General features: G+C 39.6%; 1 protein-coding gene, 1 non-coding gene and 1 pseudogene across 3 annotated transcripts in view; all 3 read left to right on the forward strand.

The window, feature by feature from the left end:
• LOC135704200 (ATP-binding cassette sub-family G member 1-like) overlaps positions 1 to 14,309 on the forward strand; it is a 119,536-nt gene extending 105,227 nt beyond the window's left edge. For both annotated transcript variants that reach the window (XM_065225651.1, XM_065225652.1), the window contains one exon: positions 12,292 to 14,309. In XM_065225651.1, coding sequence (XP_065081723.1) covers positions 12,292 to 12,792 — 501 coding nt within the window. In that variant the 3' untranslated portion in view covers positions 12,793 to 14,309. The remainder of the gene's footprint in view (positions 1 to 12,291) is intronic.
• On the forward strand, positions 1,780 to 1,851 carry TRNAA-UGC (transfer RNA alanine (anticodon UGC)). Its single transcript has one exon. It is a non-coding gene; the product is annotated as a tRNA-Ala (tRNA).
• A 9,191-nt stretch (positions 14,310 to 23,500) lies between the features above and the next one.
• Positions 23,501 to 25,194, forward strand: LOC135704258 (jerky protein homolog-like; annotated as a pseudogene).
• The last annotated feature ends 1,055 nt before the right edge of the window (positions 25,195 to 26,249 follow it).

The raw sequence follows: 26,249 nt of genomic DNA on the forward strand, positions 1-26,249 counted from the left end.
TTTTGTAAACAAACCTTTGTAGGCCCTTTTCTCGCCAACCGAGGGTCGCCCACGCAAACCAACAACTTCATCGGGAAGGGGAAAGCTTCCTCTCGATGTTAATGTTAATGGTATGCGTTGGTGCCATATGGGTCGCGAGAAAAGGGCATAAGAAGGTTTGTTTACAAAAAGCTTGTATGTCCTTTTCACATGTTGTTCTTGAATTGCAGTGCAACCCTTTTTCTTCAGTATGTGCTTCACAATTGACCAGTATTCCTCAATTGACCTTAGTTCCACCGTAGCGGCAGGATTCATCTCCTTGGGAACCATTGTGATGCCATTTTCGCTGTATCACTGTTTGGTGGAATTTGAGTAGTGGAAGCTGGCCAAGTCCGGCCAGAATAGACAATGGACCTCATTCTGCTCCAGAAAAGGCAGTTGTCTCTTCCGTAGGCACTCCTACTGGTAAATTTGTTGGTTCATGGTCCCAGCAATGGCGAAAGTTTCGTTTTTTAGCTGACAACTGCAGATTGCGTACCAGACAAGGAACTTTTTGGGGAATTTCGACTTCTATTTTATTTGACATTCTTCCGGGCACTCTTCCGGTCAACCGAGGTATATAATTCATGCACAGGAATTTGATTGAAAACTGCCAGTAGCGGATAGACCGGGATTTTTTTTTCGAGAGTGCAGGATCGAATCGAGACGTGATTACTCCGATGAAGCCATGATGTAAACAAATGAACCTATCCTTACAATCAATGCCTACTGTGATTCTATACACTTTTAGCTTGATTCAGTTACATTTTGAAACTTGTTACACAAAACCTGCCTTACACGCTAAGATCAGTTTACCTAGACGGTACAAAGAGATTACCGAGATTGGCCGTAAATTGCACAAACTCACATATGGGTAATTTTTTTAACCCAAATATGGGTTCTTATGAACCATAAATGATTTATTTTTATGCAAATTTGACTTAAATTTACCCATATTTGGGTTAAACAATTTACCTATATCTGAGTTTGTGCAGTTTACGCCTAATTTGGGTAAAGTAAACCTACATTTGGGTTATCTGATCTTAGCGTGTAGGGCATCTTTAGTGGCGGTCAAATTGGCTGATTTGGTCTAAAATTTTGTGGAACAGATCCAGACCGAGCCCTTGCACCGATACATTTTGTTTTAGACTAGCTCTAAAATTTAAATTTATTAAACCAGTATAATTCTTCATCTATGTTGAACTGAATTTGGATCAAGGCAAGCACTGTGTCAAACCAGTTTGACAGCTGTTCTACTCGAGGTTTTGTTTTGTTTGCTTTCGGTTCTGGGATTTTTTCTGCAAAACAAACCGATGTTTTCTTCGATTTTCTCCGAAACGAAGGCGGTTCCTTCATAATGGTCATAGCGAAATACAATTGACTGCTGCTGATACTGGTGGAGTTCCAGGTTCATCGCACTACCGATGCCGCTGTTGCTATCGGCAGCGTCGTCGTCGCAAATCCAAAAGCATCACAAGGGAAGGATCAAGTAGGGAACATCCGGAATAGAACGGCCAAAACTAGACCAACCGGTGCGTTCGCACGCAGTTTGATCCATTTTAGCTTGATCTATTTCATTTTAGCTGTTTCAAATGTGACATAAATTTGGATCTAGATCAGACCACGGCTAATGATGCCCTTAATGGCAGCGTTTTTAATGTGTCCGGATTTTTTCGTGTTCAACCTTTAATATCATGGTAAAATTTCAACTGAGACATGATAGTATAGGTATGTACTTTTCCTTCTGTCTGAAGATGAGAAGGGGATATAGCTCAGTGGTAGAGCGTTCGCTTTGCATGTGAAAGGCCCCGAGTTCGATCCCCGGTATCTCCAATTATTTTAGTTGATATTTTTTCATCTACCACACTGCCCATAAACGCATAACAGTCCCACGTGGTTTTTCACCACTTTTTAAGATACATTCATGAAACATCTGTAAATTATATGTACTTTCAATAATTCAAAAGAAAAAAAACTACGATTAATGATGATGATTGATGATTATTGAGACTACCACTCACGTAGCAAGGCGCCTGCACATAGCAATCGGCTGTCCTTGCAGGACGACTTGATCAAGATCCACTGTCATAATTATACTCAACTTGTCGCTGTATGAGAGGGACCGTAAGCAGAGGCTCCTGCCAGCAATCAAAATCATACAATCTGAAGTGGAACGAGCCATCGTTTTAAAGGATGCCCCTGTGAGTGGGGAGAAGAGCCCACCCTCATGCTCCCGAAAGTTCTTTATTTTTACTTGTTTGTAAATATTCTATTTCCGTGGAATGCTTTACATCGTTGTTTTGGAGCAATCCTCAATACTCTGTTTCTTCGTGTGCTCCTTAGAATTTTCACTTCCCTTAAATACTCATCAGAATTCCCTGTAAATTGTACTAAAATTTCCATTGGATTTTTCCTTAGAATTATAAAAAAAATCACTTCGAAAATTCCCATTGGAAATGGTCCAATACATTCCTTGAATACTTTTCAGATTAGGTTACTTTATTAAAGAGACTGGCTGGTTCGTCTGTGGGAACACCAGAAGGGGGTTCTCCAAGCGACAGAGTTTTAAAATTTGGGCATCAACGGAAAGGAGGGTGGGCCCCAGAAGGGGGTCCTCCTAATACAGGTTTGAATCAGAGTGCTGTATGCCGTCTAGTTTGCTGTCAAGTAGCCTTCGTGATATTAAATGGTTGCTTGTGGATGAGTCCTGGTTGTGCCGTAGGTCTGTTGGGGTCAGTAGTCCGGGTTTTGGTGCGCAGAATACTCTTCAAAATCCACCCGGTTAGGTTCATAGTGACCTAGTGAGGGGGATTTCGGTGATTTTGCATAAAATAAGGAAAGTCGGTACTCACCTTTTCCAAATCGATAGCGGTGGCATTACAAACACGAACTCTGAAGTGTTCGTTATGCTGCCGAATGTTCTGATCGATCCAATCTTTGCGCCACAGACTGCCAGTTCCAGCTTGCGTCCCTTATCGCCCACGGAACTGGATCGCTGACTCGTAGGTACCCAGAGGATCTCCCTGCTTGAAGGAATTAACTGACGATGTCTGCCAACCAAAACAATCTGTCAAAACCTAATACACAATTGTATACACAGAACGAATATTTCGTCGATAATCGGACTTAGTATAATGTTGAAGAAAATTTTAATCGGATAAACATCTGGGTACTACATACTCCCTCAATGTGCTTGTCACTTGGGAGCCAGTGTGAACTGTCAACCAAGAGCCAAACGTTCAGAAGCAGCAAATGTTTTTATTTATCGTCAAGCATTGTAATCTCACAAAAATTATCCATACTTTGATACTTTCCATAAAACATTCTTAATATTAAGCTCAAAGATAAAAACCAACAGGCAGAGAGATGAAAGTACAAAACCCACCATAATTTTTTTTAACTCCGCTGAGCTTTCAATTGCAGTAAAACACACTTTAGCAAAACATGTATGTGAACGAACTTTGATAGAGTCATGGGGGCTCGAGCACTCCTGGCTCAGAGCTTTTGGCGGGAATCAACTGAGCAAGAGCAAAACAGCTTTAAACAGCAGTTTTCCATTGGCTTGCAAAATAAGATCGATCGGCTCCGCAGTACCCAGATAAATATTATTTAATAAAAAAAAATTAAATTTTAATCTTTCTTTGTTTAGTAATATTTTTGAGTGTACATTTTTTTTCTCGTCTTCCATCTAGTACAACTTTTTTAATACTACACGTATCGAGACGAAACTTTCCCCACTAAAACACGTGTACTTGCAAAACATTCAAAATCCGACCACTAGAGGTACTGCTATAAAATAAATAAAGTGTCCAGATTCTAAGTGGACCAGACTTTATTTGAAATTTTCGTCAAAGTATCCAGTATCAATTGACATTTAGTTTCATATTATATGATTAAACTACGGACTTTGATCATGAAAAATGTGAAAACAACATCAAGTCAGTTTGTCCCACCAAGCAAAGTAATCTCATATCAGTCCCATCCTGAAATGTGATTGTCCAGAGGTCAAGTTACAGTTCTGTTTTTTGAGTTGCCATAATTTTAACTGATTTAACGAAACATGCAAGATTCAATGTGACTGATTTTAACTTGAAAAAAATATTATTAGATTTATTATTTTTTTTTTTTTCAAATATTTATATGGGAATCCCACTTTTTAGCTTCGACTGCTATTTTCTAAATCTAGATGAAAATTTCAAAAGGTCCTATCTGATTTGATCGATTTTCACAATCGACTTTCTTTTTTGATAACCACGGCTATTCAACACACATTTTGTGCTATTTTTTCCACATAATTTGATAAAGGGGGTTCTAATCCAGCGCCCAAAACGTCAAACATAATAGGGATTGGTTATGTAGCTGAGTTATTAACGAAAGAGAAGGTCGATGAAGAGAATCGATCAATGCAGATAGGACATTTGAAATGTTTATCTAGAAATGCCTACTTTTTTCCATATGGGACTGATATGTGATTATCACTCCCCTGGACGTTGGTGGGCGGGCCTAATCTTATGCTTCATAGTGGAGTGTTGGAGATGGTTGGTTCAGGTCCGGCATCGTTGGCTCATGCCGTGGCAGAATAGCGTCATGAGCATGCGATGAGGATTACTGAGCTTCCCCTCTCTGATGAACCACTGCATGAGAAAACCAATGTTCTAGTCTAACAGTCCGCATCGTGCTCTCTTGCCGTGCGGATCTATTTGCTTTTTGCTGAAGGAAGTGTTACTACTACCTAAAGCTACAACAAATTTAAACAGCACTTTTCAGTGCTCAACCTGTAAAAAAATTTCTACCTTGTTCAACTCTTATTCCTCTTCGATCCTTGTTTGGACCCTACCCGAGGTAATCCTTCTTGGATATCGATTTGAAAAATTCCTCTTCGATCCTTCAGATTCTTATAGTAATCTGCTTGGAAGTCGATTTGGATAAAAATTTACTGCCACCATGGCGCCTAAACGCAAAAGAAAGGGGCAAACTCTTGACCCCCCCTTCTGAAGAAATTAATTTGAGTAATCAATTTGATTTGCTCACGGATGATGAGAATGATCCATCATCCAAGAAAAATTCTAGTAAACTTTCCCGGCTTAATGCCAAGAAGGAAAAGATTCCCCCTATTGTGATAACCACTACCGATTTCCATGCTCTTCGCATGGAACTTTTGAATTTCGTGAAAGTTAAGTTTTCACTACAAATTGGACGTCGGGGTGAATGCCGTGTATTGGCTGAAACCTTGGACGGATTTAAATGTCTTCTCAAGTATCTTACTGAGAAGAAGCACAAATTTTTTACTTACGACACCAAAACTGAACGTGTGTTCAAGGTTGTCATGAAAGGACTGCCCAGTGGTGAATCCCTGGATCAGATCAAATATTAACTGGCAAAATTACTTGGAATTGTGCCACTCCAAGTAATCAAAATGAAAATGAAATCCCGTCCTGGCGATTCGCGCAACGGGATTTCTAATGATTTTTATTTAGTTCACTTCAAGTCTAGTGAACTAAACAACCTTAAGGCCTTAGAAAAAGCTAGCCTTATGCTGCATGTCCGAGTGAAGTGGGAACACTTCAGGAAGACTGGAGGAAATTTCCAAAACCTCACTCAGTGCCGTAAGTGCCAGGGATGGGGTCACGGAACCGAAAATTGCTACATGCCAGCTAAATGCATGATTTGTGGTGATCTTCTCACGCAAAGGACGACTGTCCTGTGAAGGAAGATCCTAAGAAATTTAAATGTTCAAATTGTGGTGAAAACCACAAATCCAATTTTCGGGAATGTAAGACTCGCAAAGCGATCCTACAATCTCGTTCTAACCGACAGGTAGGAAACGCTCCACGTTTCCGACCAGGTACAAATTCCTCTGCTGTCAACAACGGTCACCGAGGAACAAATTCTACATTCGTACCCGTAGGTACAAATATCACCCCTGCTTCAAATTTTTCATCTGTACCTACTCCCCTCGCTGCTAACAATGTTCAGCGAGTTAATGGAGCTACTTATGCTGCTATTGCAACGGGTAGAAGTCAAAATACTAACCAACGTAATACTAACGGGAATTTTGACAATTTTGACTTAGGAAGCATTACGCTTCTAAAATGGAATTTTTACAGAATTCATTAATTGACATGATTTCTGATATGCTTAAATCTAACTCCATGTTTGATGCTATTCAAACTGGGGTAAAATTTGCGAATAATATTGTCATGACTTTAAAATTCAGTAATGGATTTTAAAGCATTAAATATTTTAAATTGGAATGCTCGATCTCTTAAAGATAATGAAGACGAGTTATTTAACTTTTTGAGAGTTCATAACGTGCATATTGCCGTTATAACTGAAACGTTCCTTAAACCTGACCATAAGGTTAAGAAGGACGCAAATTATTTGATTTATAGAAATGATCGTCTTGATGGACCCTGTGGTGACGTTGCCATCATTGTTCATAGACGAATCAAACATAAAATTTTTCTTCATTTGAAACCAAAGTTTTTGAAACTTTGGGAGTTTCTGTTGAAACAAAATTCGGACAACTTACGTTAATAGCTGCCATTCCAATGCGTAGGCCAGCAAAAGAATTTTCTCAAGGGTGACCTTCAGAAACTTACCCGTCATAGGTCTAAATTCTTCATTATTGGTGATTTTAATGCAAAACACCGCTCATGGAGTAATGCTCAAAGCAATTCCAATGGTAATATTCTGTTTGATGATTGTTCTGCAGGTTATTACACTATTCAATATCCAAACAGCCCAACATGCTTTTCTTCTGCAAGAAATCCCTCCACTATTGATTTGGTCTTAACTGATTCATGTCAACTTTGTAGCCAACTGGTTACCCATGCTGACTTCGGTTCTGATCACCTTCCAGTAACTTTTGAAATATCCCAAGAAATAATTTGTAATCCCAACAGCTCTACTTTCAATTACCATAGAGCTGATTGGGAGCAGTATCGAACATTTATGGAATATAACTTCGATCCAAACATTCCTTTGCAAACCAAAGATGAAATTAATTATGCTCTTGAATCTCTGACTACTTCTATAGTTGCAGCAAGAGCTGCCTCAGTACCAAAATGCGAGGTTAAATTCGATTCAATTATAATAGACGACGATCTTCAGCTCTTGATCCGTCTTAAAAATGTCCGTAGGAGACAATATCAAAGAACACGCGATCCTGCCATGAAAGTTATCTGGCGGGATTTGCAAAAACAAATTAAAAAGCGATTCTCTGCCCTGAGGAACAAAACTTTTGAAAATAATATTTCTAAATTAGACCCGAGTTCCAAACCCTTTTGGAAACTCACAAAAATTTTGAAAAAACCTCAAAAGCCAATTCAAGCGCTTAAAGAAGGTGGTAAAATTTTGATCACAAATTTGGAAAAAGCTCAGAAACTTGCTAAGCAATTCGAGAGTTCCCATAATTTCAGTTTGGGTCTTACTAGTCCTATTGAGAATCAGGTTGCTCGGGATTTTCTGAATATTTTCTCTCGGGAAAATATTTTTGATGATTCCTGGGGGACTGATTTGGACGAAGTAAGGTCTATAACTAAAAAGTTTCAAAATATGAAAGCTCCAGGTGATGATGGAATTTTCTATATCCTCATCAAAAAACTCGCAGAGAGTACCTTGTCATTCATGGTAAAATTATTTAACCGATGTTTCCATTTGGCATACTTTCCTGATAAATAGGCAAATGCAAAAGTTGTTCCAATTTTTAAGCCGGATAAAAATCCAGCTGAAGCTTCTAGCTACCGTCCAATAAGTTTGCTTTCTTCAATAAGTAAACTTTTTGAAAAGATAATTTTAAATAGAATGATGCTTCACATCAATACGAACTCAATTTTTGCAGATGAGCAGTTTGGATTTCGCCATGGGCATTCAACTACTCATCAACTCTTAAGAGTTACCAATTTACTTCGTTCAAACAAATCTGAAGGCCACTCAACTGGAGTTGCTCTTCTAGACATAGAAAAAGCATTCGACAGTGTTTGGCATGAAGGTTTGATTGCTAAATTGAAAAAGTTTAATTTTCCACTTTACATTATGAAATTAGTTTAAAATTATCAAAATTCCAAATCTAATCGACTACCTGTTAGAGCAGGAGTTCCTCAGGGTAGCATTCTTGGGCCTATATTGTATAACATTTTCACTTCGGACCTCCCTGATTTGCCTCAGGGTTGCCACAAATCTTTGTTCGCTGATGACACAGGCATTTCCGCCAAAGGAAGAAGTCTTCGTGTTATTTGCAGCAGACTGCAGGAAAGTTTACATATTTTCTCTTCTTATTTACAAAAATGGAAGATTTCTCCCAACGCTTCCAAAACTCAACTTATAATATTTCCACATAAGCCTAGAGCTTCGTTTTTGAAACCTAGTAGTAGTCACATAGTCACTATGAACGGAGTTCCAATTTCCTGGTCAAACCAAGTGAAATATCTTGGATTAATACTTGACCAAAATTTAACTTTTAAAGATCACATTGAGGGCATTCAAGCCAAATGTAACAAATATATAAAATGTTTGTATCCTCTTATAAACAGGAAATCCAAACATTGCCTGACGAATAAACTTCTAATATTTAAACAAGTTTTTAGACCGGCCATGCTTTACGCTGTGCCAATATGGTCTAGTTGTTGCACTACCAGGAAAAAAGCACTTCAAAGGATTCAGAACAAAGTTCTGAAAATGATTTTGAAGTTGCCTCCCTGGTACAGTACTACCGAGGTACATAGAATTTCGAATGTTGAGACTTTAGAACAAATGTCCAACAAAATAATGAATAATTTCAGGCAAAAATCGTTGCAATCCTCAATTGCAACGATTAATTCCCTTTATACTTAGATAAGATTTAGTTTTAGTTTTTAGTTTTAAGATATCAATTGTTATACTGACATGCAGGTTTAAAAAAAACCTGTTTAAATACTACCACTTTCGGAAAGGTGATAGTTGCCCCTATCCGATGATGTTGTTGGTTTGCGTGGGCGTACTTTGGTTCGCGTGTAAAGGGCCTTAGAAAGTTTGTTTACAAATGCTTTTGTGCCGTTATCAAATGTTATGCCTGATATATTCATTGAGAGAAAATTGCATTTGAAGTTTTCGAACGTAAATTCAAATTATTTGGCAACACTGTCACTTAAAAAAATGATCCATAACGATTGAACGCTTGCATGATTTTTTGATATCAGTATATTCCAGATATACTACATATATAACCTTCAAGTTAGCATTTTTTAATTCTCCCTTTACCTTTAATTACCAGCAAATGTTGTCACGAAAATGAACCACAGCTAGCACGCACGTTTTAGCTCGAAACACTTTTGAAGTCCTGGCGATGCGTCTAAGCTCTGATATTGAACGGATTTTTCATGCATGTTTTTTTTTGTACCTCTTGAATGATGCAAAAAATATATGTTTCATTCTTTCGAAGAGATTTCAGTTGCTAACAGATAACAGAAGAATTTTTACAGATGTATGACATGCTCCATTTTTTACGTCCATGTCTGTTTGAAATCGAAAATGAATGAAATTTCAAATCCTACTATCAATACAAGCTGATATTAAAACAAAAATACTTGAACATATACCCATTTTACTCATCGAGAATTGCATATTTGTGAAATCGGTGACAGTTATTCTGAATCACCCTGTACATAAATAATAGTAGCATATTTAGATGTATCCGGAGTGATTTGAGATTTGGGCGTAATTTCTTTTGAAAACAAACACGTCAATCACTGATTTCTCTTGAATAAAAGCTCAATCTCACAAACAAACTATACAAAATGATAGAGGAATCATTCCTCTACCTCATAGTGTTATTACTTTTCGAGATTGAGCTTTTATTCGCAAGAAATCGGTGATTGACGTATTTGTTTACAAATGCAATTACGCCCAAATCTCAAATCACTCCGGGTATGGACTCATTCTCTTATGAAAACAGTAGAGTTAACTACCCAATTTTCGGCCTATTAGGCACAACCCACACTTAGTATTTCTTTATCTTAATCGAGCGTAGTTTAGCACCAAACGGAATTTTACTATTACTGATGGCTTCCAAAATTTATTTACCTTTCCGAGATTTGATATAGAGGAACAAATTGTTGAGATATTGTTAAAAGTCTAACACTGCTTCTTGACGCCAAACTCGGCCTATGGATTCTAAACTCGGCCTAAAGCATTGAAACGCCATTGAAACGCCAATGATTTCACTTTGGTCTACACAGCAAAAAAATAATTTTAATATCACATCAAAGTGGATGCACTTCACTCGTGTCTAAAATATTGTGTAATGTTGCTTGCCAAAAAGGGGAAAATTATCATTAATACAGTGCATGTGCTGACATTACGTTGCTTTTACTGCATTTGTTTATTTGTGTGGCCATAAAAATTACATGAGATTTTCGACATGATTGAAGTGCATCCTATTGGATGCAATATTAAAATTTATTTTTTGCTGTGTACCGGATGAAGATAAAGTTTAATTCGGTCGGAGCGCTTCATTTGTTTTTGAGAATATTGAGTGCAAAAATTCATATCACGCGTTCTTATTGACTTCGTTCGGTAGTATTTGAACTAAAGTATCGTACCAAGCGCCTAATTTACCTGTTAACGCCGAAATCATGGATTTTTTCATGTTTTCTGCTTCATAGGCTCAAAATGAGCGCTAAGGCCAAAGTAGTTCTCTACCCTACCTAATGGTATATGTATGTAGCCTTTTATAATCTTTCCCTTTTCAAAATCATGTCTTACACACTTAGTTTTTTCTGCCAAGTTCGTGCTGTGCAAATCTCGGGAAAAAAGTTTTACTGAGATCTCTGCAGACATTTCATTTGTTTGCTGAGATTCAGCTAAGCATTATCCGAGACTCAGCAATCAAATGTCACTTTTGCTGAGATCTCAGTGAAACTTATTTTTGCCGTGATTTGCACAGCCGAGCTCGGTATAGAAAAAACTAAGTGTGTACACTGAAAAAAGTTTTCACTTAGTTTCTATTTGGAACGCACACAATATTCTTCCAATATGACTTTTTAATAGAAACCAAGCGATCGATGCAACCTCTGGTGGTGAATAGGTGAACGTCAAAAAGAGTGTTGTGAGCAGAAATTTTTTCGTGAGAAATAGGAAGCGGAACACCTTTTCCTGATAAATTGATTCATCTCAGATGCTCCAAAACTTGATCTACAGTTGAAAAATTTAATCCTGTATCGTTTTTGCAAGGATCCTGCTGGTGTTCAGGAATATTTTTGTGGAATAAAATGGAATATTAGAATAGTGCCTTTAGGTGAAAATCAGTTCAGATCTGTAGAAAATCATAAAATAGACAATTCTAGATAAACATTTCAAAAGATTCTATCTGCATTGAACGATTCTCTTTATCGACTTCATCGAAGCATTCCCTGCTGTGTTCAACATTCTAAGCACAAGATAGGAACTTCTGCTATCAACCTATGTGTCAAAAGTAGCACCAAATGCATTTGCGTAGGCGTGATTATCAAAAAAGAAAGTCGATGAAGAGAATCGATCAAAGCAGATAGGACCATTTGAAATGTTCATTGAAAATTACCGATGGAAATTACCAAGAAGTTGAATGAAAAATGCTTTAATTTGCGTTTAAAAAAATCCTTATTCTGATATAAACAAACGGTTTTATTGACGTTTCCTCTCAAACTCGCGTGGCGCACTCTACGTTGGTGGTGCATTAAAAACACCGACAAACCGACATGATACTTAATTTTGACTTATGCTCGAAAATCGTAAACGGTCGTTTAAAATGTGCAGTGATCCGAACTGTCAAAACCATAGGATTTTTTGATCTAGATAAAAATAATATGTCCAGAATAGATCAGACACGAACCAATTTATAACTTTTGCATACGGGTTTTTGGCTTAGCTAAATAGTTCCCGGGGACACGGAGTCAGATGTCAGTAGTGTGCTTTGGTCAGAAATTTTATTGTTTTTGTTATGGGCATTCATGTCGGTTTGTCGGTGTTAAAAGGCCTATAGCAAAAATAATGATTTTTATCTGAATATCACATAACATAAGAAATTCTATGTGAGTAATCATATAGATTTCATTGGACACATAACGTTCATGTGATTTAGTGGTGCAATTTCCAATTATGGGATCACATGAAAGTTAGGTGAAATTCGCATGGATATTTTCCACTGGTTATGTGATTTATTTTATGAGTGTAAGCTATTGACCATTAGTCCATCTCCGATTATGTTCCTTATAAGCTAACGACCATTTTTCTTCCTCATCTCCAACCCGTGCACAGGTACTCTTCACTAGCGTCTATGTCATCGTAGTGTACTATCTAACCTCCCAACCGATGGAACCGAAGCGGGCCGGCATGTTCGTGCTGATCTGCATCCTAACGTCGCTGGTGGCCCAAAGCCTTGGCCTGTTGATCGGAGCCGGGATGAGCGTCGAGACGGGAGTCTTTCTCGGCCCGGTGTCCACCATTCCGATCATTCTGTTTTCCGGCTTCTTCGTCAACTTCGACGTCATTCCCAAGTACCTTCAGTGGTTGACGTACGTCAGTTACGTGCGGTATGGCTTCGAGGGAGCCATGGTCTCCGTCTACGGTATGGACCGGGAGAAGCTGCGCTGCACGGAGATCTACTGCCACTACCGGAGTCCGCAGAAGTTCCTCGAGGAAATGTCCATGGACAAGGCCGAGTACTGGATCGACGCGACGGCCTTGTTCTGCTTCTTCATCGGTCTGCGCATCGTTGCCTATCTGGTGCTGCGCTGGAAACTGCATTCCATCCGTTAAACAGTAGTCAACCCTATCCCGATTAGGATGTTTGTCTTCGTTGTCGTATTGTTTTTGGTAGGGTAGTTTAGTTTCCATATTATTTCACTAATGATATGTAGTTCATATTATTACGGTGATTGATTGACGGGAAGAACCAATTCTGTATTTATTTTCTAGAATACAATTCAAACATCGGGTCACACTTTGGGACGATCGATTATACCTAACATCAAACATAAAGAAAAAGAAAACAATTTTTTTGATCTTTTAGGATAATAATCAATATTCATACTCTAGCCAATACTATAGGATGTTTGCTTCGTAAAAAAATGAGAATTGCTGCCACCAAGTCAAACCAGTTGGGGAAAATGGTCGTCCCAATTTGTGCATCAGAAGAGAACCATATAAAATTGAGGTTTTTAAACCACATATATCACACAATTGCGAATACTCTCAGAAAATCACACAAAACACCGAGACACATACACACAGAAAACAATACCAGAAAAAAAAACACACACACACACATTAATGTAGTCTCAAAATATATTCATCCTTAGCTGTTAGGGTAGACCAAAAAAAAAAGAACTACCAATTATTGGTGAATCTAGCGATTTAGTGCGCGGTACTCGAAATGCGGTCGATATATTAATGGAAAAAAAAATTGCTAAAAAATATTGAGAAAAAAACTGAAAATCTTTTTGCTAAAAATTACAACAACAACAAACACACAATAACAAATGCATTTTGAACTTTTCATTAAATCAAAGCGAAATGACGAAGTGAAGGAACGGAAGTGGAACCAACCGATGGCAAGAAATGAATTTAAAAGTGTGATAGGAGTATCAAATATTGAAAATTGTATGGAAGAAGGAAAAATACCAGCGAATATGCAACTGATTATAGGGGAAATGTAAAACCAGTATAAAACTATTTTTTTTTTCGGTAGGCTATAAGCAAAATGCGGATGGAAGTTTGTATCAAATGCATATTTTTTGTACCAAATTAAAGCATAGTTTATGAGCGAAGCATCTTGTCTGTTCCGACGACTGCTGACGATGATTGGACGTTTTGGCTTCAACCTTATCGAATAAGTTGCCTAGATTTTCCCTAAATTGATCGTGGTACTAGTAGGTTAGGTTTCTTCTTTTCGAATAAACTAGCAAGGGAATCGTTATCAGTATAGTATTTATGTGCATTATAATAGGCATACCTTTACGAGAGAGAGAACAAAAAAAAACAATCTGTGACCGAGAACATACTCATACGAATGAAGTGATTAGTTTCAGTGCATATTTAACGACCTACCGTTCTGTCATTATGCGTATTTCCATTGAGGCGTGGTGAATTGTGAAATGTTGCGGAAACGGACTAGTAGACATGAGAGTGCGAATCTGGAGGATGCTGTCTAGGAGCCAAGATGCCGACATAAAACGCAAATAAAACACACATTTTTTGGTGATTTTTAGCTGCGAATTAGTGTGATATGAAACTTGATTTCACCAATTTTTAACATAAGAATCAGAAAAAAATAATATCAAGGTCGTTTTATTTTGTTTTGCTTTGAAAGAAAACCTGTTCCAAACCTGATTCCCAGTAGAGGGAAAGTGGGGCTATTTTGTCATGGAGTTCTTTTTTCTTCTAGGTTTTTGCTGGATTTTTATAGTACTGGTGGCACTGAAATATGAATTTAAGCTATTTGGGATCCAGTTCGGATTTGAAGATTTTTTGAAGACATTTTCAAGCATACTGCTTATCGCATTTTTGATTATTGCGTTCTTTCAAACTTAGTGTTGTAAAGGGTGTCCACAGTTCAATTGCATTACTTCCAAAAAGCTGTAGCATTTGGCCCGTTGGGTTAATTTTAATGGAATTTCGGATGAGATGGCCTCAGCGTGTATTGTTTACACTGTGAAAGTTTCATTGTGAAATTTCTAGTAGTTTTGAAAATGGAGTGGAAAGAACAGCGCGTGAGCTAGAAAGTTTTGCACACTCACCTCAACAACCCACATCTTTCGCACCGACCCATCGGAAAGATGTTGGAAATCCAACAATCCACTGTTTCTCGTGTAATAAAACGTTTCAGGGTACGTTTAACCATAGAGGTAACTCTAAGACTAGAAGGTCCCGAAGAAACGTGCTCAACTTTTTGGCTCAGCTCTGGTACTCTCTTCGGTCCCAAGCTAATCGATAAGAAATTTCAAGTAATCGACAGAAACTGGGAGGTGTCCCAACTAGTGTTCTATCCAGCGAGTGGAAGGTAATCAAACTAGATTCTGTAGGGATAGTTTACCAATTTCAGTGTAGAAATGGATAAATTTGACATTGCTCCATTCAAATTCAAGCTCATTTCTCCCAATGAGGTTCGGGATGAATGGCTGCGCTACAAAAGGCAATTTGAGTACCTTGCGTTGACAAACGGGGTGACAAACAAAACACGACTAAAGAATATTTTCCTGGCTCGCGCTGGACCAGACGTTCAAGATGTGTTCAGCAGTCTCCCTGGTGCTGATGTGGATGAGCGACATGATATTGATCCATTGAGAGTGGCCATGACTAAGCTGGACGAATATTTTGCCCCAAAACAACACGAAGCATACCAACGATTTCTGTTTTGGTCGTTAACCCCGAAGGAGAAAGCTGAATCTCTCGATAAGTTCGTGTTGCGAGCGACGGAATTGGCTGGCAAGTGTAACTTCGGGCGTAGTAAGCAAGAAGCTCAGGAAATCAGTGTGATAGATAGTCATACAATTGGCGCCTCCTGAGTTGCGTGAGAAGTTGTTACAAAGAGAGAATTTGGTGCTGGACGATGTCACCAAAATGGTCAACTTCTACGAAGCGATTAAATTTCAGGCAAATCAGATGACTACCACGAACCAACCATCAACGTCGGGGGTGGTAAACAAAATTCAGAATTCAGTAAAAGGTACTGAAGGGTGTTTTTGTTTGTTTATTTGTTTTTTCGTTATCTGATGTATCACCTTTAATTTTTCGGTCATTTAGTTCAGACCGAAGCAAGGATAGAAGGGTGGTCCAGATGTGGTCGAAAGGGCCACTACGCGAACGATACTAATTGTCCAGCTAGAACAAAGTCCTGCGACCGGTGTGGAAGGGTGGGCCACTTCGTTGTCCACTGTCATTCATCGAATTTTTCCCAGAAGCGTAAACGTGAAGAGAAGGAAGATCGGAAGCGTAAATATCCCAGATTCCAACATGTCAGGGCAATCGAAAAGGTGGAAGAGAAAGGTAGTATTAGCAGTTTTATTTTCATTATTGGAGAAGGAGATGAATTTTTGTGGATTGCTATTGGAGGAGTGTTGGTTCAGGTTTTGATCGATTCTGGTAGCCAGAAAAACATTCTAGATGATATAACCTGGGAAAAGATAAAAACTCAGGGAGTAAAAGTCAATAATCTACGGTCGTATTCCGATCAAACATTTAGGGCTTATGGTAGGAGTTCAAGGCCTTTGGTTGTTCAGCAAGTTTACGAGTTTAAGATCATAATCAATGAAAGCGATCAATGTGTTACAGCAGATTCCACCTTTTACGTGATAGCAGGAGGTACGCAGCCACTCCTTGGGAGGACCACAGCTAAGGAACTTGGTGTCCTGACTCTAGGGCTTGCACGTTCCAGAAATTTACCGTTTACGATCGGACCAGAAGCGTCCCTTTCCAAAAATGAAAGACATCAAGCTGAACATTCCCATCGCTGACAGTGTCACCCCAGTAACTCAGCAAGCTCGACGTCTACCTTTGGCTCTGTTGGACAAAATAGAGGAGAAGTTGGAGTCTTTGTTGACGGCAGACATAATAGAACCTGTACACGACTTCAGTCAGTGGGTCTCTCCGTTAGTTGTCATTGTGAAAGATGACGGTGATTTGCGCTTATGTGTGGATATGAGACGAGCAAATTTGGCCATCAAACGGGAAGCTCACTTGATGCCAACCTTTGACGATTTCCTTCCCTTGCTAAAGAACGCTCATGTTTTTAGCAGACTGGATATTAAGGATGCATTTCACCAACTAGAGTTGGACGAGGCTTCACGTCACATTACGACTTTCATCACGCACAAAGGAATGTTTCAATATAAACGGTTGATGTTTGGTATCTCTTGTGCTCCGGAAATGTTCCAGAAAGTTCTGGAACAGATTCTTTCCAATTGTGATAACGTTGTCAATTATATAGACGATGTTTTGATCTTCGGGAAGACCGAGAAAGAACACGACCGTGCTTTGGAGGAGGTGATGAAAACACTCAAAAGCAAGAATATACTTCTTAATCATAAGAAGTGCGTCTTCCGGCTCCGAGAAGTGGAATTCCTCGGGCACCATTTATCCGCTGATGGTATTAGACCGGCTGAAGATAAAGTAGCCACTCTTAAAACGTTTCGAGCCCCCCAGTCTTCAGAGGAATTAAGAAGTTTTTTGGGGCTTGTAACATATGTAGGCAGATTCCTCCCAGATCTTGCTACAGTTTGTACATCATTGAGGGAACTAACTCATAAAGGAGTTCCTTTCAAGTGGCAATCGGAACACGAGGACGCTTTTCGGAAGCTAAAAGAGATGGTATCTGGTTGGTACATACATTGAAATATTTTGACAATTCACTTCGCACTCGGGTTATCGCGGATGCATTGCCTGTAGGACTTGGAGCTGTATTTGTACAGTTTGGCGATACTCGGGATGGTCCTGATTCCCGCATTATCTGCTACGCTAGCAAAAGCTTAACCTCAACTGAAAAACGGTACTGCCAAACCGAAAAAGAAGCTCTAGCGCTCGTTTGGGCAGTCGAACGGTTCTCCATATATCTAGTGGAGACGGACCACAAACCGTTGGAGGCCATATTTTCACCAACTTCTCGCCCATGCGCACGTATAGAAAGATGGGTCTTACGGCTACAGTTTTTCACCTTCAGAGTGTGTTATCGTAAAGGTGCCAGTAACATAGCCGATCCATTCTCACGTCTGGCAACAATAAGTTCTACTCAAGAATTCGACGGTGATAATCAATTTCTGGTACTAGCTATCCTGGAGTCGGCGGCGGTTGATACAACTGAACTTGAGAGGGCATCGATGGAAGATGAACAGCTTTGTATAGTCAAGGAATGCCTTAGACGTGGAAAATGGGACAGTGATAGAGTTAAACCATTTGAAACGTACCGTAACGAGCTTGGATTGGTTGGCGATATAGTGGTGCGAGGAAATAAACTAATTGTTACTAAAGCACTACGAGGCAGAATGTTGACCTTGGCTCACGAGGGTCATCCCAGCGAGACAATAATGAAGCGAAGGCTTCGAGAGAGTCTGTAGCATGGACCGTGAAGTAACCGCACATGTTGCAGCGTGCAACGGTTGTAGATGGGTTTCCCTTCCGGCCAGACCAGAACCAATGCACTGTAGAGAGTTACCGGTTAGACCATGGATCGATGTTGCTTTAGACTTTCTTGGACCGCTACCCAGTGGAGAATATCTCCTAGTCGTAATAGACTATTACAGCCGTTACTAGGAAGTCGAGATTATGAAACACATAACTGCTGATGAAACTATTGCCCGTTTGCATAAAATGTTCACGCGACTTGGGTTTCCTGTTACAGTGACTTTAGATAACGCAAGGCAGTTTGTGAGCACAACGTTTGAGGACTACTGTAAAAAATGGAATCCTCCTGAATCACTTCACTCCCTATTGGCCACAAGAGAATCGCTCGTTACTAAAGCGTCTCCAAATTAGTCATGCTTTAGGGCGAGACTGGAAAACTGACTTACAAGACTATCTTATGATGTATTACACATCGCCTCACTCGGTGACAGGGAAGACGCCTACTGAGCTTTGTTATGGAAGAACGATTAGGTCTAAAATACCATCGCTGGAGGACTTTGCAGCAGCACCAACAAGATTATTGAGCATTGATAAATTATGCTCCGTCCACATAGATGTTTGATTTTTTGCGCGGAAAAATAATCGTGATAAATGTTCAACAAGCACGTACTAGTAGGAATTAAATAGAAATTAATATTTATTATATTATTTTCTAATTAGGCAGCTAATCATGAAAAATTCAAGTTTCATTCATGATTATTCACATTAGATTTTTTTTTAACGCATACGTGTCGTCAATGCACATATAAACATAGCATAAATATCATAGGCTACAGTGCTGACACCACCAATGGTGGTGGCTTCAGCAACCCTTCTTCTTGGCAGAGGATTGTGTACAATACGTCCCATACAGTTGAACAATATAACAACAATACAATTAATGGAAAATGGCTCAGGTTTGTTCGGGAAAAAGTGATTTTTCGTATGGTTGAGATACAAGCTTTTATATAGTATTACCACAGACAAACAGACATACGTCATTGAATATTTCTCACTGTAAAACATCGTCGCTAAAACATTACCGCCATCTTTTGAATACACTGTGGTGGGCACTATGCTGAGCAGATGGCGGTAGTGTGTAAACGTCAAACGCAAGGGAATTGACTATGCGCGCCACTACGATACGATACTTTTAAATTGTCCGTTAAATGCATGTTCGATGAACAGCTTGCGAGTGTTATGTCTGTTTGTCTGTGGTATTACATTCCCTGAAAATTTAATGACAATCGGATGAGAGACTTATTTTTGGCGAGTACTTCTAAGTGATGCAATTTAACTGTGGACAGCCTTTAGATGCACTTCCACAGTTATTAATTGAGAGCTTTTGTTGCCTGTACAATTTTTGCAGTACTATTAGTTGTGTGGCAAGTACAATCATACTCTATGCCCATGCCCAATTCGAATAATTCCTAGACCGGACCGTAATTCGAACCCAGTCGCCTCCAGCATGGTCTTGCTTCGTAGCTGCGCCTTTATTAACTGAGTTAAGGGAGGCCCCATCTTCAACATCCTGCTAGTTTTAAAAATGTAGTTAAGTTTTAGTTGTCCATAGCTGATAGGTTGGTCAGAAATTTGAGGACCCGATACAAGAGGTCAGTTCATGAACCTTAGTTAAAAGTTAGTTTGAAGTTGTAACCAGAATATGAACCATAGGTGGAACGGGACGGTCCGGTTACCCCCGGACGATAATAGGTAAAGAAGTACCGAAGACGTCATATTCCCGAGTACTAGTACCCCAAAATAGTTCACGTGAGAACTACAGGTGTTTTGGAAAAATACGGAGCTCTTAGGATAAGTTGCATGGCACCTACCACGTATATTCCGAGCTATCCAGAGGAGCGAGAAGTCCATAATGTAAGTATGATAGAGAGTTTCAAGTATGAAAGAGAACCGAAATGATTGGTTTTGAGCCGTTTGGTACATAACATATCTAGCGTCACTTTTCAAATAGACCAATCTATTGATCGATTCTCTTCATCGACTCTGAACATGTTTTGGAGCCGAGTTATTAAGGTGATACGTTGTTTTCAGCCATTGCTGCATGACGTACCGTATCACCTTACGAAAGGCAATTTGTCATCATTTTCTTCTTCGTGAATGAACTTAAGGATACTGTAGTGCCAACATTTGAAAGGAGCGTAATTGCATTTGTAAACAATGGCTTTAGTCGTCGATTTCTCACAAATAAAAGCTCAATTTTGAAAATTAATTACACCAACAGGTAGAGGAATGTTTCATCTACCTACTAGCATTGTTAATTTGGAGGAGTGAACATTTATTTGCGAGAAATCAGCGGCTAAGGCTTTTGTTTACACGCCCGTTTGTGCATACTTTTTATGGCCTTCAAAATTTGTTGTAAATTTTGCTTTTGACAATTTTAAACGATTTTAAATTGGCTCACTACTTGACTAGCCTATTGGTCCCAAGCAAACGATTGACGTACCCCATTCTAGTCGAAATTCTAGTACTACACTATGTTTGTTTTGATTCGCTATGCAAGTTTGACAGATAAAATGAGGGGTTCGTAGATTTTGCTATGTTTCGAAGGGTGCATCGATTAGCTTGGGACCGAAGAGAGTACCAGAGCTGAGCCAAAAAGTTGAGCACGTTTCTTCGGGACCTACTAGTCTTAGAGTTACCTCTATGGTATCAACGCTTGGGCAACATATTTCTATACTTTAGAAAATATTATCAAAATAGAAATGTCTTCTTCTTCTTCTTCTTCTTCTTCTTCTTCTTCTTTATTGTATAGCCAATTTAACACATTCGTTACTACGGGTAATCCGCATTCCAATTGTTATCGAAAAGCAAATAAAATCAACCTCAACACCCAAATTCGTTACGAGCGAGTCATGCATTGATTTGTTTTGTTTATCAATTTGAAATCCATCGCAGCAGTCTGAAGATGACTGCGATTTGACTTCGCCAGACCCAGATTGTACGAATTCAATTGGTGCATAGTCCTATGAGAAATGAAAATAGTTTCCCGCAGATAAAAGAAACCGATGGAAATTTATTCCATCAATATTCGAAAAGCAATCAAAGGAGGCATGTGGGTGGATATCCCTGCAGTTCACAGATACAGACGCACCAATATCATGCATATCGCTTTCGCCGCAGAAGAAGAAACGCTTTTATTCTGATGTTGAAAGCTGCGTGCCGGAGGTCCACCAACGCAGCAGCTGTTCCTTTAGATATAATGGTCACGTTGTTGAACTGCGTTGTTTGCGGTAGAACACGGGACCAAGTAGTTAGTATCCTGGCGACGATGAATGATTGGGATAATGATTTACAATCGCTGCACGAGTAGAAGAAAACTTTTCGCACATGTTGAGTGTGGTTTATTACGTGCCAAGATGACATTCAATTTAAATAGCCGAAGTTTCTAATTATGGATGTTATCACAATGGTCGTAGCCTGGATGGGGACAGATTTAGCTTAATACGCTTCTATTATTGAATTGACCATTCATCGGGAAAAAAGTAACCCGCATAATCAAAAACAATCTGCACTATAGTAGTAATTTTATTGACGACATGTGCAGTATCGTTATTATTAGGGTAGTACTCGTTTCGTATGAATGTAAAGGATACCACTCATTATTGTAGAGCACAGCCATTAGACAGTGGATTGTTCACCTCGTATGACTTGATCAAGTACGATAACTGGTTGTATTCAATTTATCGTTGTTTGAAGGGCCAAAAACGGAGGGCGAAAGCAGGGACATTTACGCGTGATCCACGGAAGCAAGAAGCATCTCCTTCCAATGATAAAAATGTTCCAACCAAATACAGATCAAGCCGTCATACAAGAGGATGTCCCAATGAGTGGGGAGAAGAGCCCACCTTCAATTCATGAAATGTTAACAACAGGGTGTCGGCAAATTCACTCTCCCCTATCCAAATCGCTTTCACGAAGTCACGAAGTTGAAATCGAGGGAGTTGTGATTGAAGCGAGTATGACACGCGATGATTTTCTGAAAGGTGGGGTTGGTGTCTTCAAGAACCCTAATCTCCTCAAAATTAAAATACTAGACTGGACTCGTTGGAACGAAGAAGATCTACACGCTTTCGGACTCGTGTGACCTTCACCAGGTCAGTTCTACCCGACTACCAGTGCACTTGTTTGTACCAAAGGTAATGAATTGCGCAAAATGCAAGCGACTAGGGCACACTGCGGCCTTCTGTAGTAACAAGCCACGCTGTGATTTATGTGGGGAGAAACATACGGAGGGTTCTTGTCGTGCCACCCCAAAATTAACTTATTGTTTTGAAATTCCGCATGCTCTCGCTGATTTTCCAAAGTACAAACAGCAGGGAGACAAACTTCAGCGGTCTTTGAAGGATCGCCCGTGTAGTAACCTAATCGACCTTCTCTCAGTTGATGACCAGGTCTCTGACCCTAATGTTGGCGAGAAAAATCATTTCGTTTTTTAAGCCCCACCTAGGAAGCGATCCAAAATTACCACTCGTATTGAACCTCGAGTCATCTTGAAGAAACCAGTCATCTTGACGAAAGCCCCTCCACCGGGTTTCAACTCATTTGATTTTGATAGGGACTTCCAGGTTCTTCCAAGGCTCCAGATGTTACAGTTCCATAGCCAGGACAACATGAAGCCATCAACTTTGACGTTTAAAATACTAACGTTTGAGAGTGTGGTAGACTTTTGTCCGTTAGTATATCAATTTTAGTATATGTTCTCTCATCGTCGTCCCTTCCAATCCCCTCTTTTATGTTTTGTTGCAGTTGTAAACAACCATCAGCAGGGTTGTTTCCACTCACTTGCTTTAAAAAAATTGTTCTCCGGAATAATGAAATTATTAGATGATATAATGATATGTTGTATTTTCAAGTAACAAGAAGAAGATGAAAAGTGTGTGTTTGACTCATAAAACCTGCCAATTTCGCTTTCAGAGCGTAACAATCAGTGATCCTATGATTCGTGAGCGTTCACTCAGAATGAGCGCTCACGAATCGTAAAATCGCTGTTTGTGACACACTGAAAGCAATATTGACAGGTTTTTTTTGTGTCAAATACATACAGTAGCCGTTCGCTAATTGGGGCACGACTGCACCCCAATTATCAAATGACATTCGCTAATTGGGGGGTGTCGACAAGTGTCAAAGTTGACCGGGGGGCGCTTGACTCGTTTGTTTTGGTTTTCAGTCTTTCGTCTGCTTAACTGATGCTGTGAGCAGCTACTTAGTTTTTGTCTTGCGTGAGTGTAAATTGAGTGAATCGATTGAATATTTTGTTGAGTTATTTCCGGCGCTGGTAAATATTTGTGCATTCATACGTTGTTTGTAATGTTGTAGCAATTATCCTCCTGAAATTTGTTCAGCTTTCACAATGGAAGGAGTATCAGCTTCCAGTTCCGGAGTGGATAATAAGCAAGTCGTAAAACGGAAGCACACTACGCTTACCTTGACTCAGAAGGTGAGAATAATCGAGGAATTTGAAGCAGGAAACGGTTCCACGAAATATTAGGCAAAAGGTTTGGTGTCGGAGCATCCTCGGTCGGTCGATTTTTGAAAAATAAGGAGTCAATTCGGATGAAACTAGAAAAATTCAGAGAACATGGCGTGGAAAATCGAAAAACGATGAAGGAGCAGAATTTTCCCTTACTGGAGGAAGCGCTTTACCTATGGGTTTTGCAACAACGTGAGGCTAATATTATTGTCACATTGGATGTGATCAAGGCCAAAGCAGAACAACTGTTCCAATGCTTTCAAGATCTTGGTGTTTATCTGGATCTTACTTTTTTGATTTCGGATGGCTGGGTGCGCTGTTTTAAACAGCGTTTCGGATTACATGTTTTGGTGGTGGCAGAAGAGAAAGCTTCCGCGGATAAAGAAGCGTACCTTAAATTCAAGGAAGTGCTCATGAAGAAAGTATTGGAAATGAATGTGACAAAAGCCCAAATTTTTAATGCAGATGAATCAGCACTTTTCACCAAGCTGATGGCATCACGCACTATCGCATTATGGGACGAGACAGTCGCTTCGGGATGAAAGCTCAACAAAACCCGATTCACATTCATGCCGTGCTCGAACATGGATGGTTCTCTCAAAATGAAACTGATGTTCATTGGGGTAGCCGAGAACCCCCGTTGATTTCCTCGCGGCTTTCAGCAATCATTACCGGTATCCTACTACAATTCCAAAAAAGCTTGGATGACACGTCAGTTGTTCCGTACCTGGTTTTATGACGAGTTCATTCCCGCTGTCCGGAAGTTCTCTGCTGAGCACGATTTGGAACCGGCAGCGCTTTTGGTTCTGGATAACTGTACTGCTCACTACGATGGATGCGATGATTTGAAGAGTGATGATGGATTAATTCAAGTGATGTACCTTCCACCAAATGTGACAGCAGAATGCCAGCCGACGGATCAGTCGGTGATCAACGCAATCAAAACCAGGTACAAACGGAAGCTGATGCTTAAGCTTGTTTTGGAAAACGAAGATTTGCCCTTGGAACAACGGCTGAAAAATGTGTCCTTACGGCAGAGTATTGATTGGATTGCTGAAGCTTGGGACGAAATCAGTCAGGTTACCATTGAAAATTCCTGGAAAAAGTTGTTCGATGAGTTTCCAGGTTGTGAATGGAGCATGTCTGAACAGGCGGAGGATCTTTTTGCTGATTTCAAGTCCCTTGTAGCATCAATTGATGGCATAGCCGGAACAAACACAACCGACGAGCAAATCCAGCTTTGGCTTGAGGATCGAGTAGTAGATTCCAATGGTACAACAGTTTCAATAACCAGCGAAGTGTTCAGAGACGAAGAAATAGTCAGCGCAGTTTTGAATAAAGCAGACGATATAACTTTCACGGAGGAAGAATGGTTGGATACCACCCCGGAGGCTTTGAACGGAAGTGCCCTTGCTACTGAAAACGAAGAACCCGAAGACATCGATTTTCCAACCGCGATGAAGTCGCTTGATAACGTGATCCAATTCGTACAGAACAATCCCGCTCAGACTTTGAAACTGAAAAACCTGCGAACTGAATTGCTGGAAGCAGAGTGGAAGAGACGCAATCTGTAACTGTTTTGTTTTAATTTGCTTGTTTTATGAATTAAATTGATTTTTTACAAAAAATATTTTGTTTTTCGTTATTTTTTATCAATCATTGAAAGACCCCCCAAAAAATATGACATCAAAACGTCAGCATGATTTTGACATCAGATTTTGACGGATGACTGCTTTTTAATTGGGTCGCGCCCCAATTAGCGAACCCCCAATTAAAAAGCGCCCCAACCAGAAAACCCCCAATTAGCGAACTTCCACTGTACTTCACGACCCCTTCTTTTAACCTTCAAGTACTAATAATTATAATAATGGTCTAATGATTTCATAATTCCGAAAAACATTTTTTTATAGCAAGTGAGTAGAAGCAACCCTGACTGAAAGCAGTCATCTCGAGAGAGATCAAGAGCACTTTCCCGTCACCGCACTGCATCTCCCATGGTCAGTCGTCGCTAAGCAGTCAGGCGGTGAAGATATATATAGGGGAAATGGCTCTAATGTTGGCCTATTGATCTAAGATTGGGCCCATCGCTAAAAATCTACTATTTATCAATTTTATCTAGATGAACGCGTCATTGGGACGGTACTAATCGATATTTTTGGTCATTATTGAAAATTTAGTCGATTGCTGAATTTATGTATAGCCCAAATTAGGGGCATTTAGGCCGACATTACATCCATTTCCCCTATCTATCGCATCCTTGTGTACATTTTTCTTGATCCCTTCCCTACCTGTTAATAGATTGTCTAATCTAATCTAATCTAATCTAATCTAACACCAACACAGCCAGTTCATGAAAGCATCCTGGAAAATGATAAATATAAGGCCTGTACTCGAAAAAAAATGCACCAGACAAAAGTGTTCGCCAAAAATTTATTTTAAGTCGGATTTTCTTGAAACTGTCAGGGAATGAACTAATACATATGGATTATGTTTCAACATAATTACTTTATTCAATTTCCTTTCCATCGCTGAAAGCCCGCACCTTTCCCTTAAGACCCCTCATTACATTTTGTGCAATGGTGGAGCCGACCGTTTTGGTCACTTTCATCCATTCTTTCTTCAACTCCAG

Source organism: Ochlerotatus camptorhynchus, unplaced genomic scaffold, assembly GCF_037179485.1.
Source record: "Ochlerotatus camptorhynchus isolate MF236.1 unplaced genomic scaffold, CSIRO-AGI_Acam_v1.1 ptg000232l, whole genome shotgun sequence".
In the NCBI taxonomy this organism is placed as follows: Eukaryota; Metazoa; Arthropoda; class Insecta; order Diptera; family Culicidae; genus Ochlerotatus; species Ochlerotatus camptorhynchus.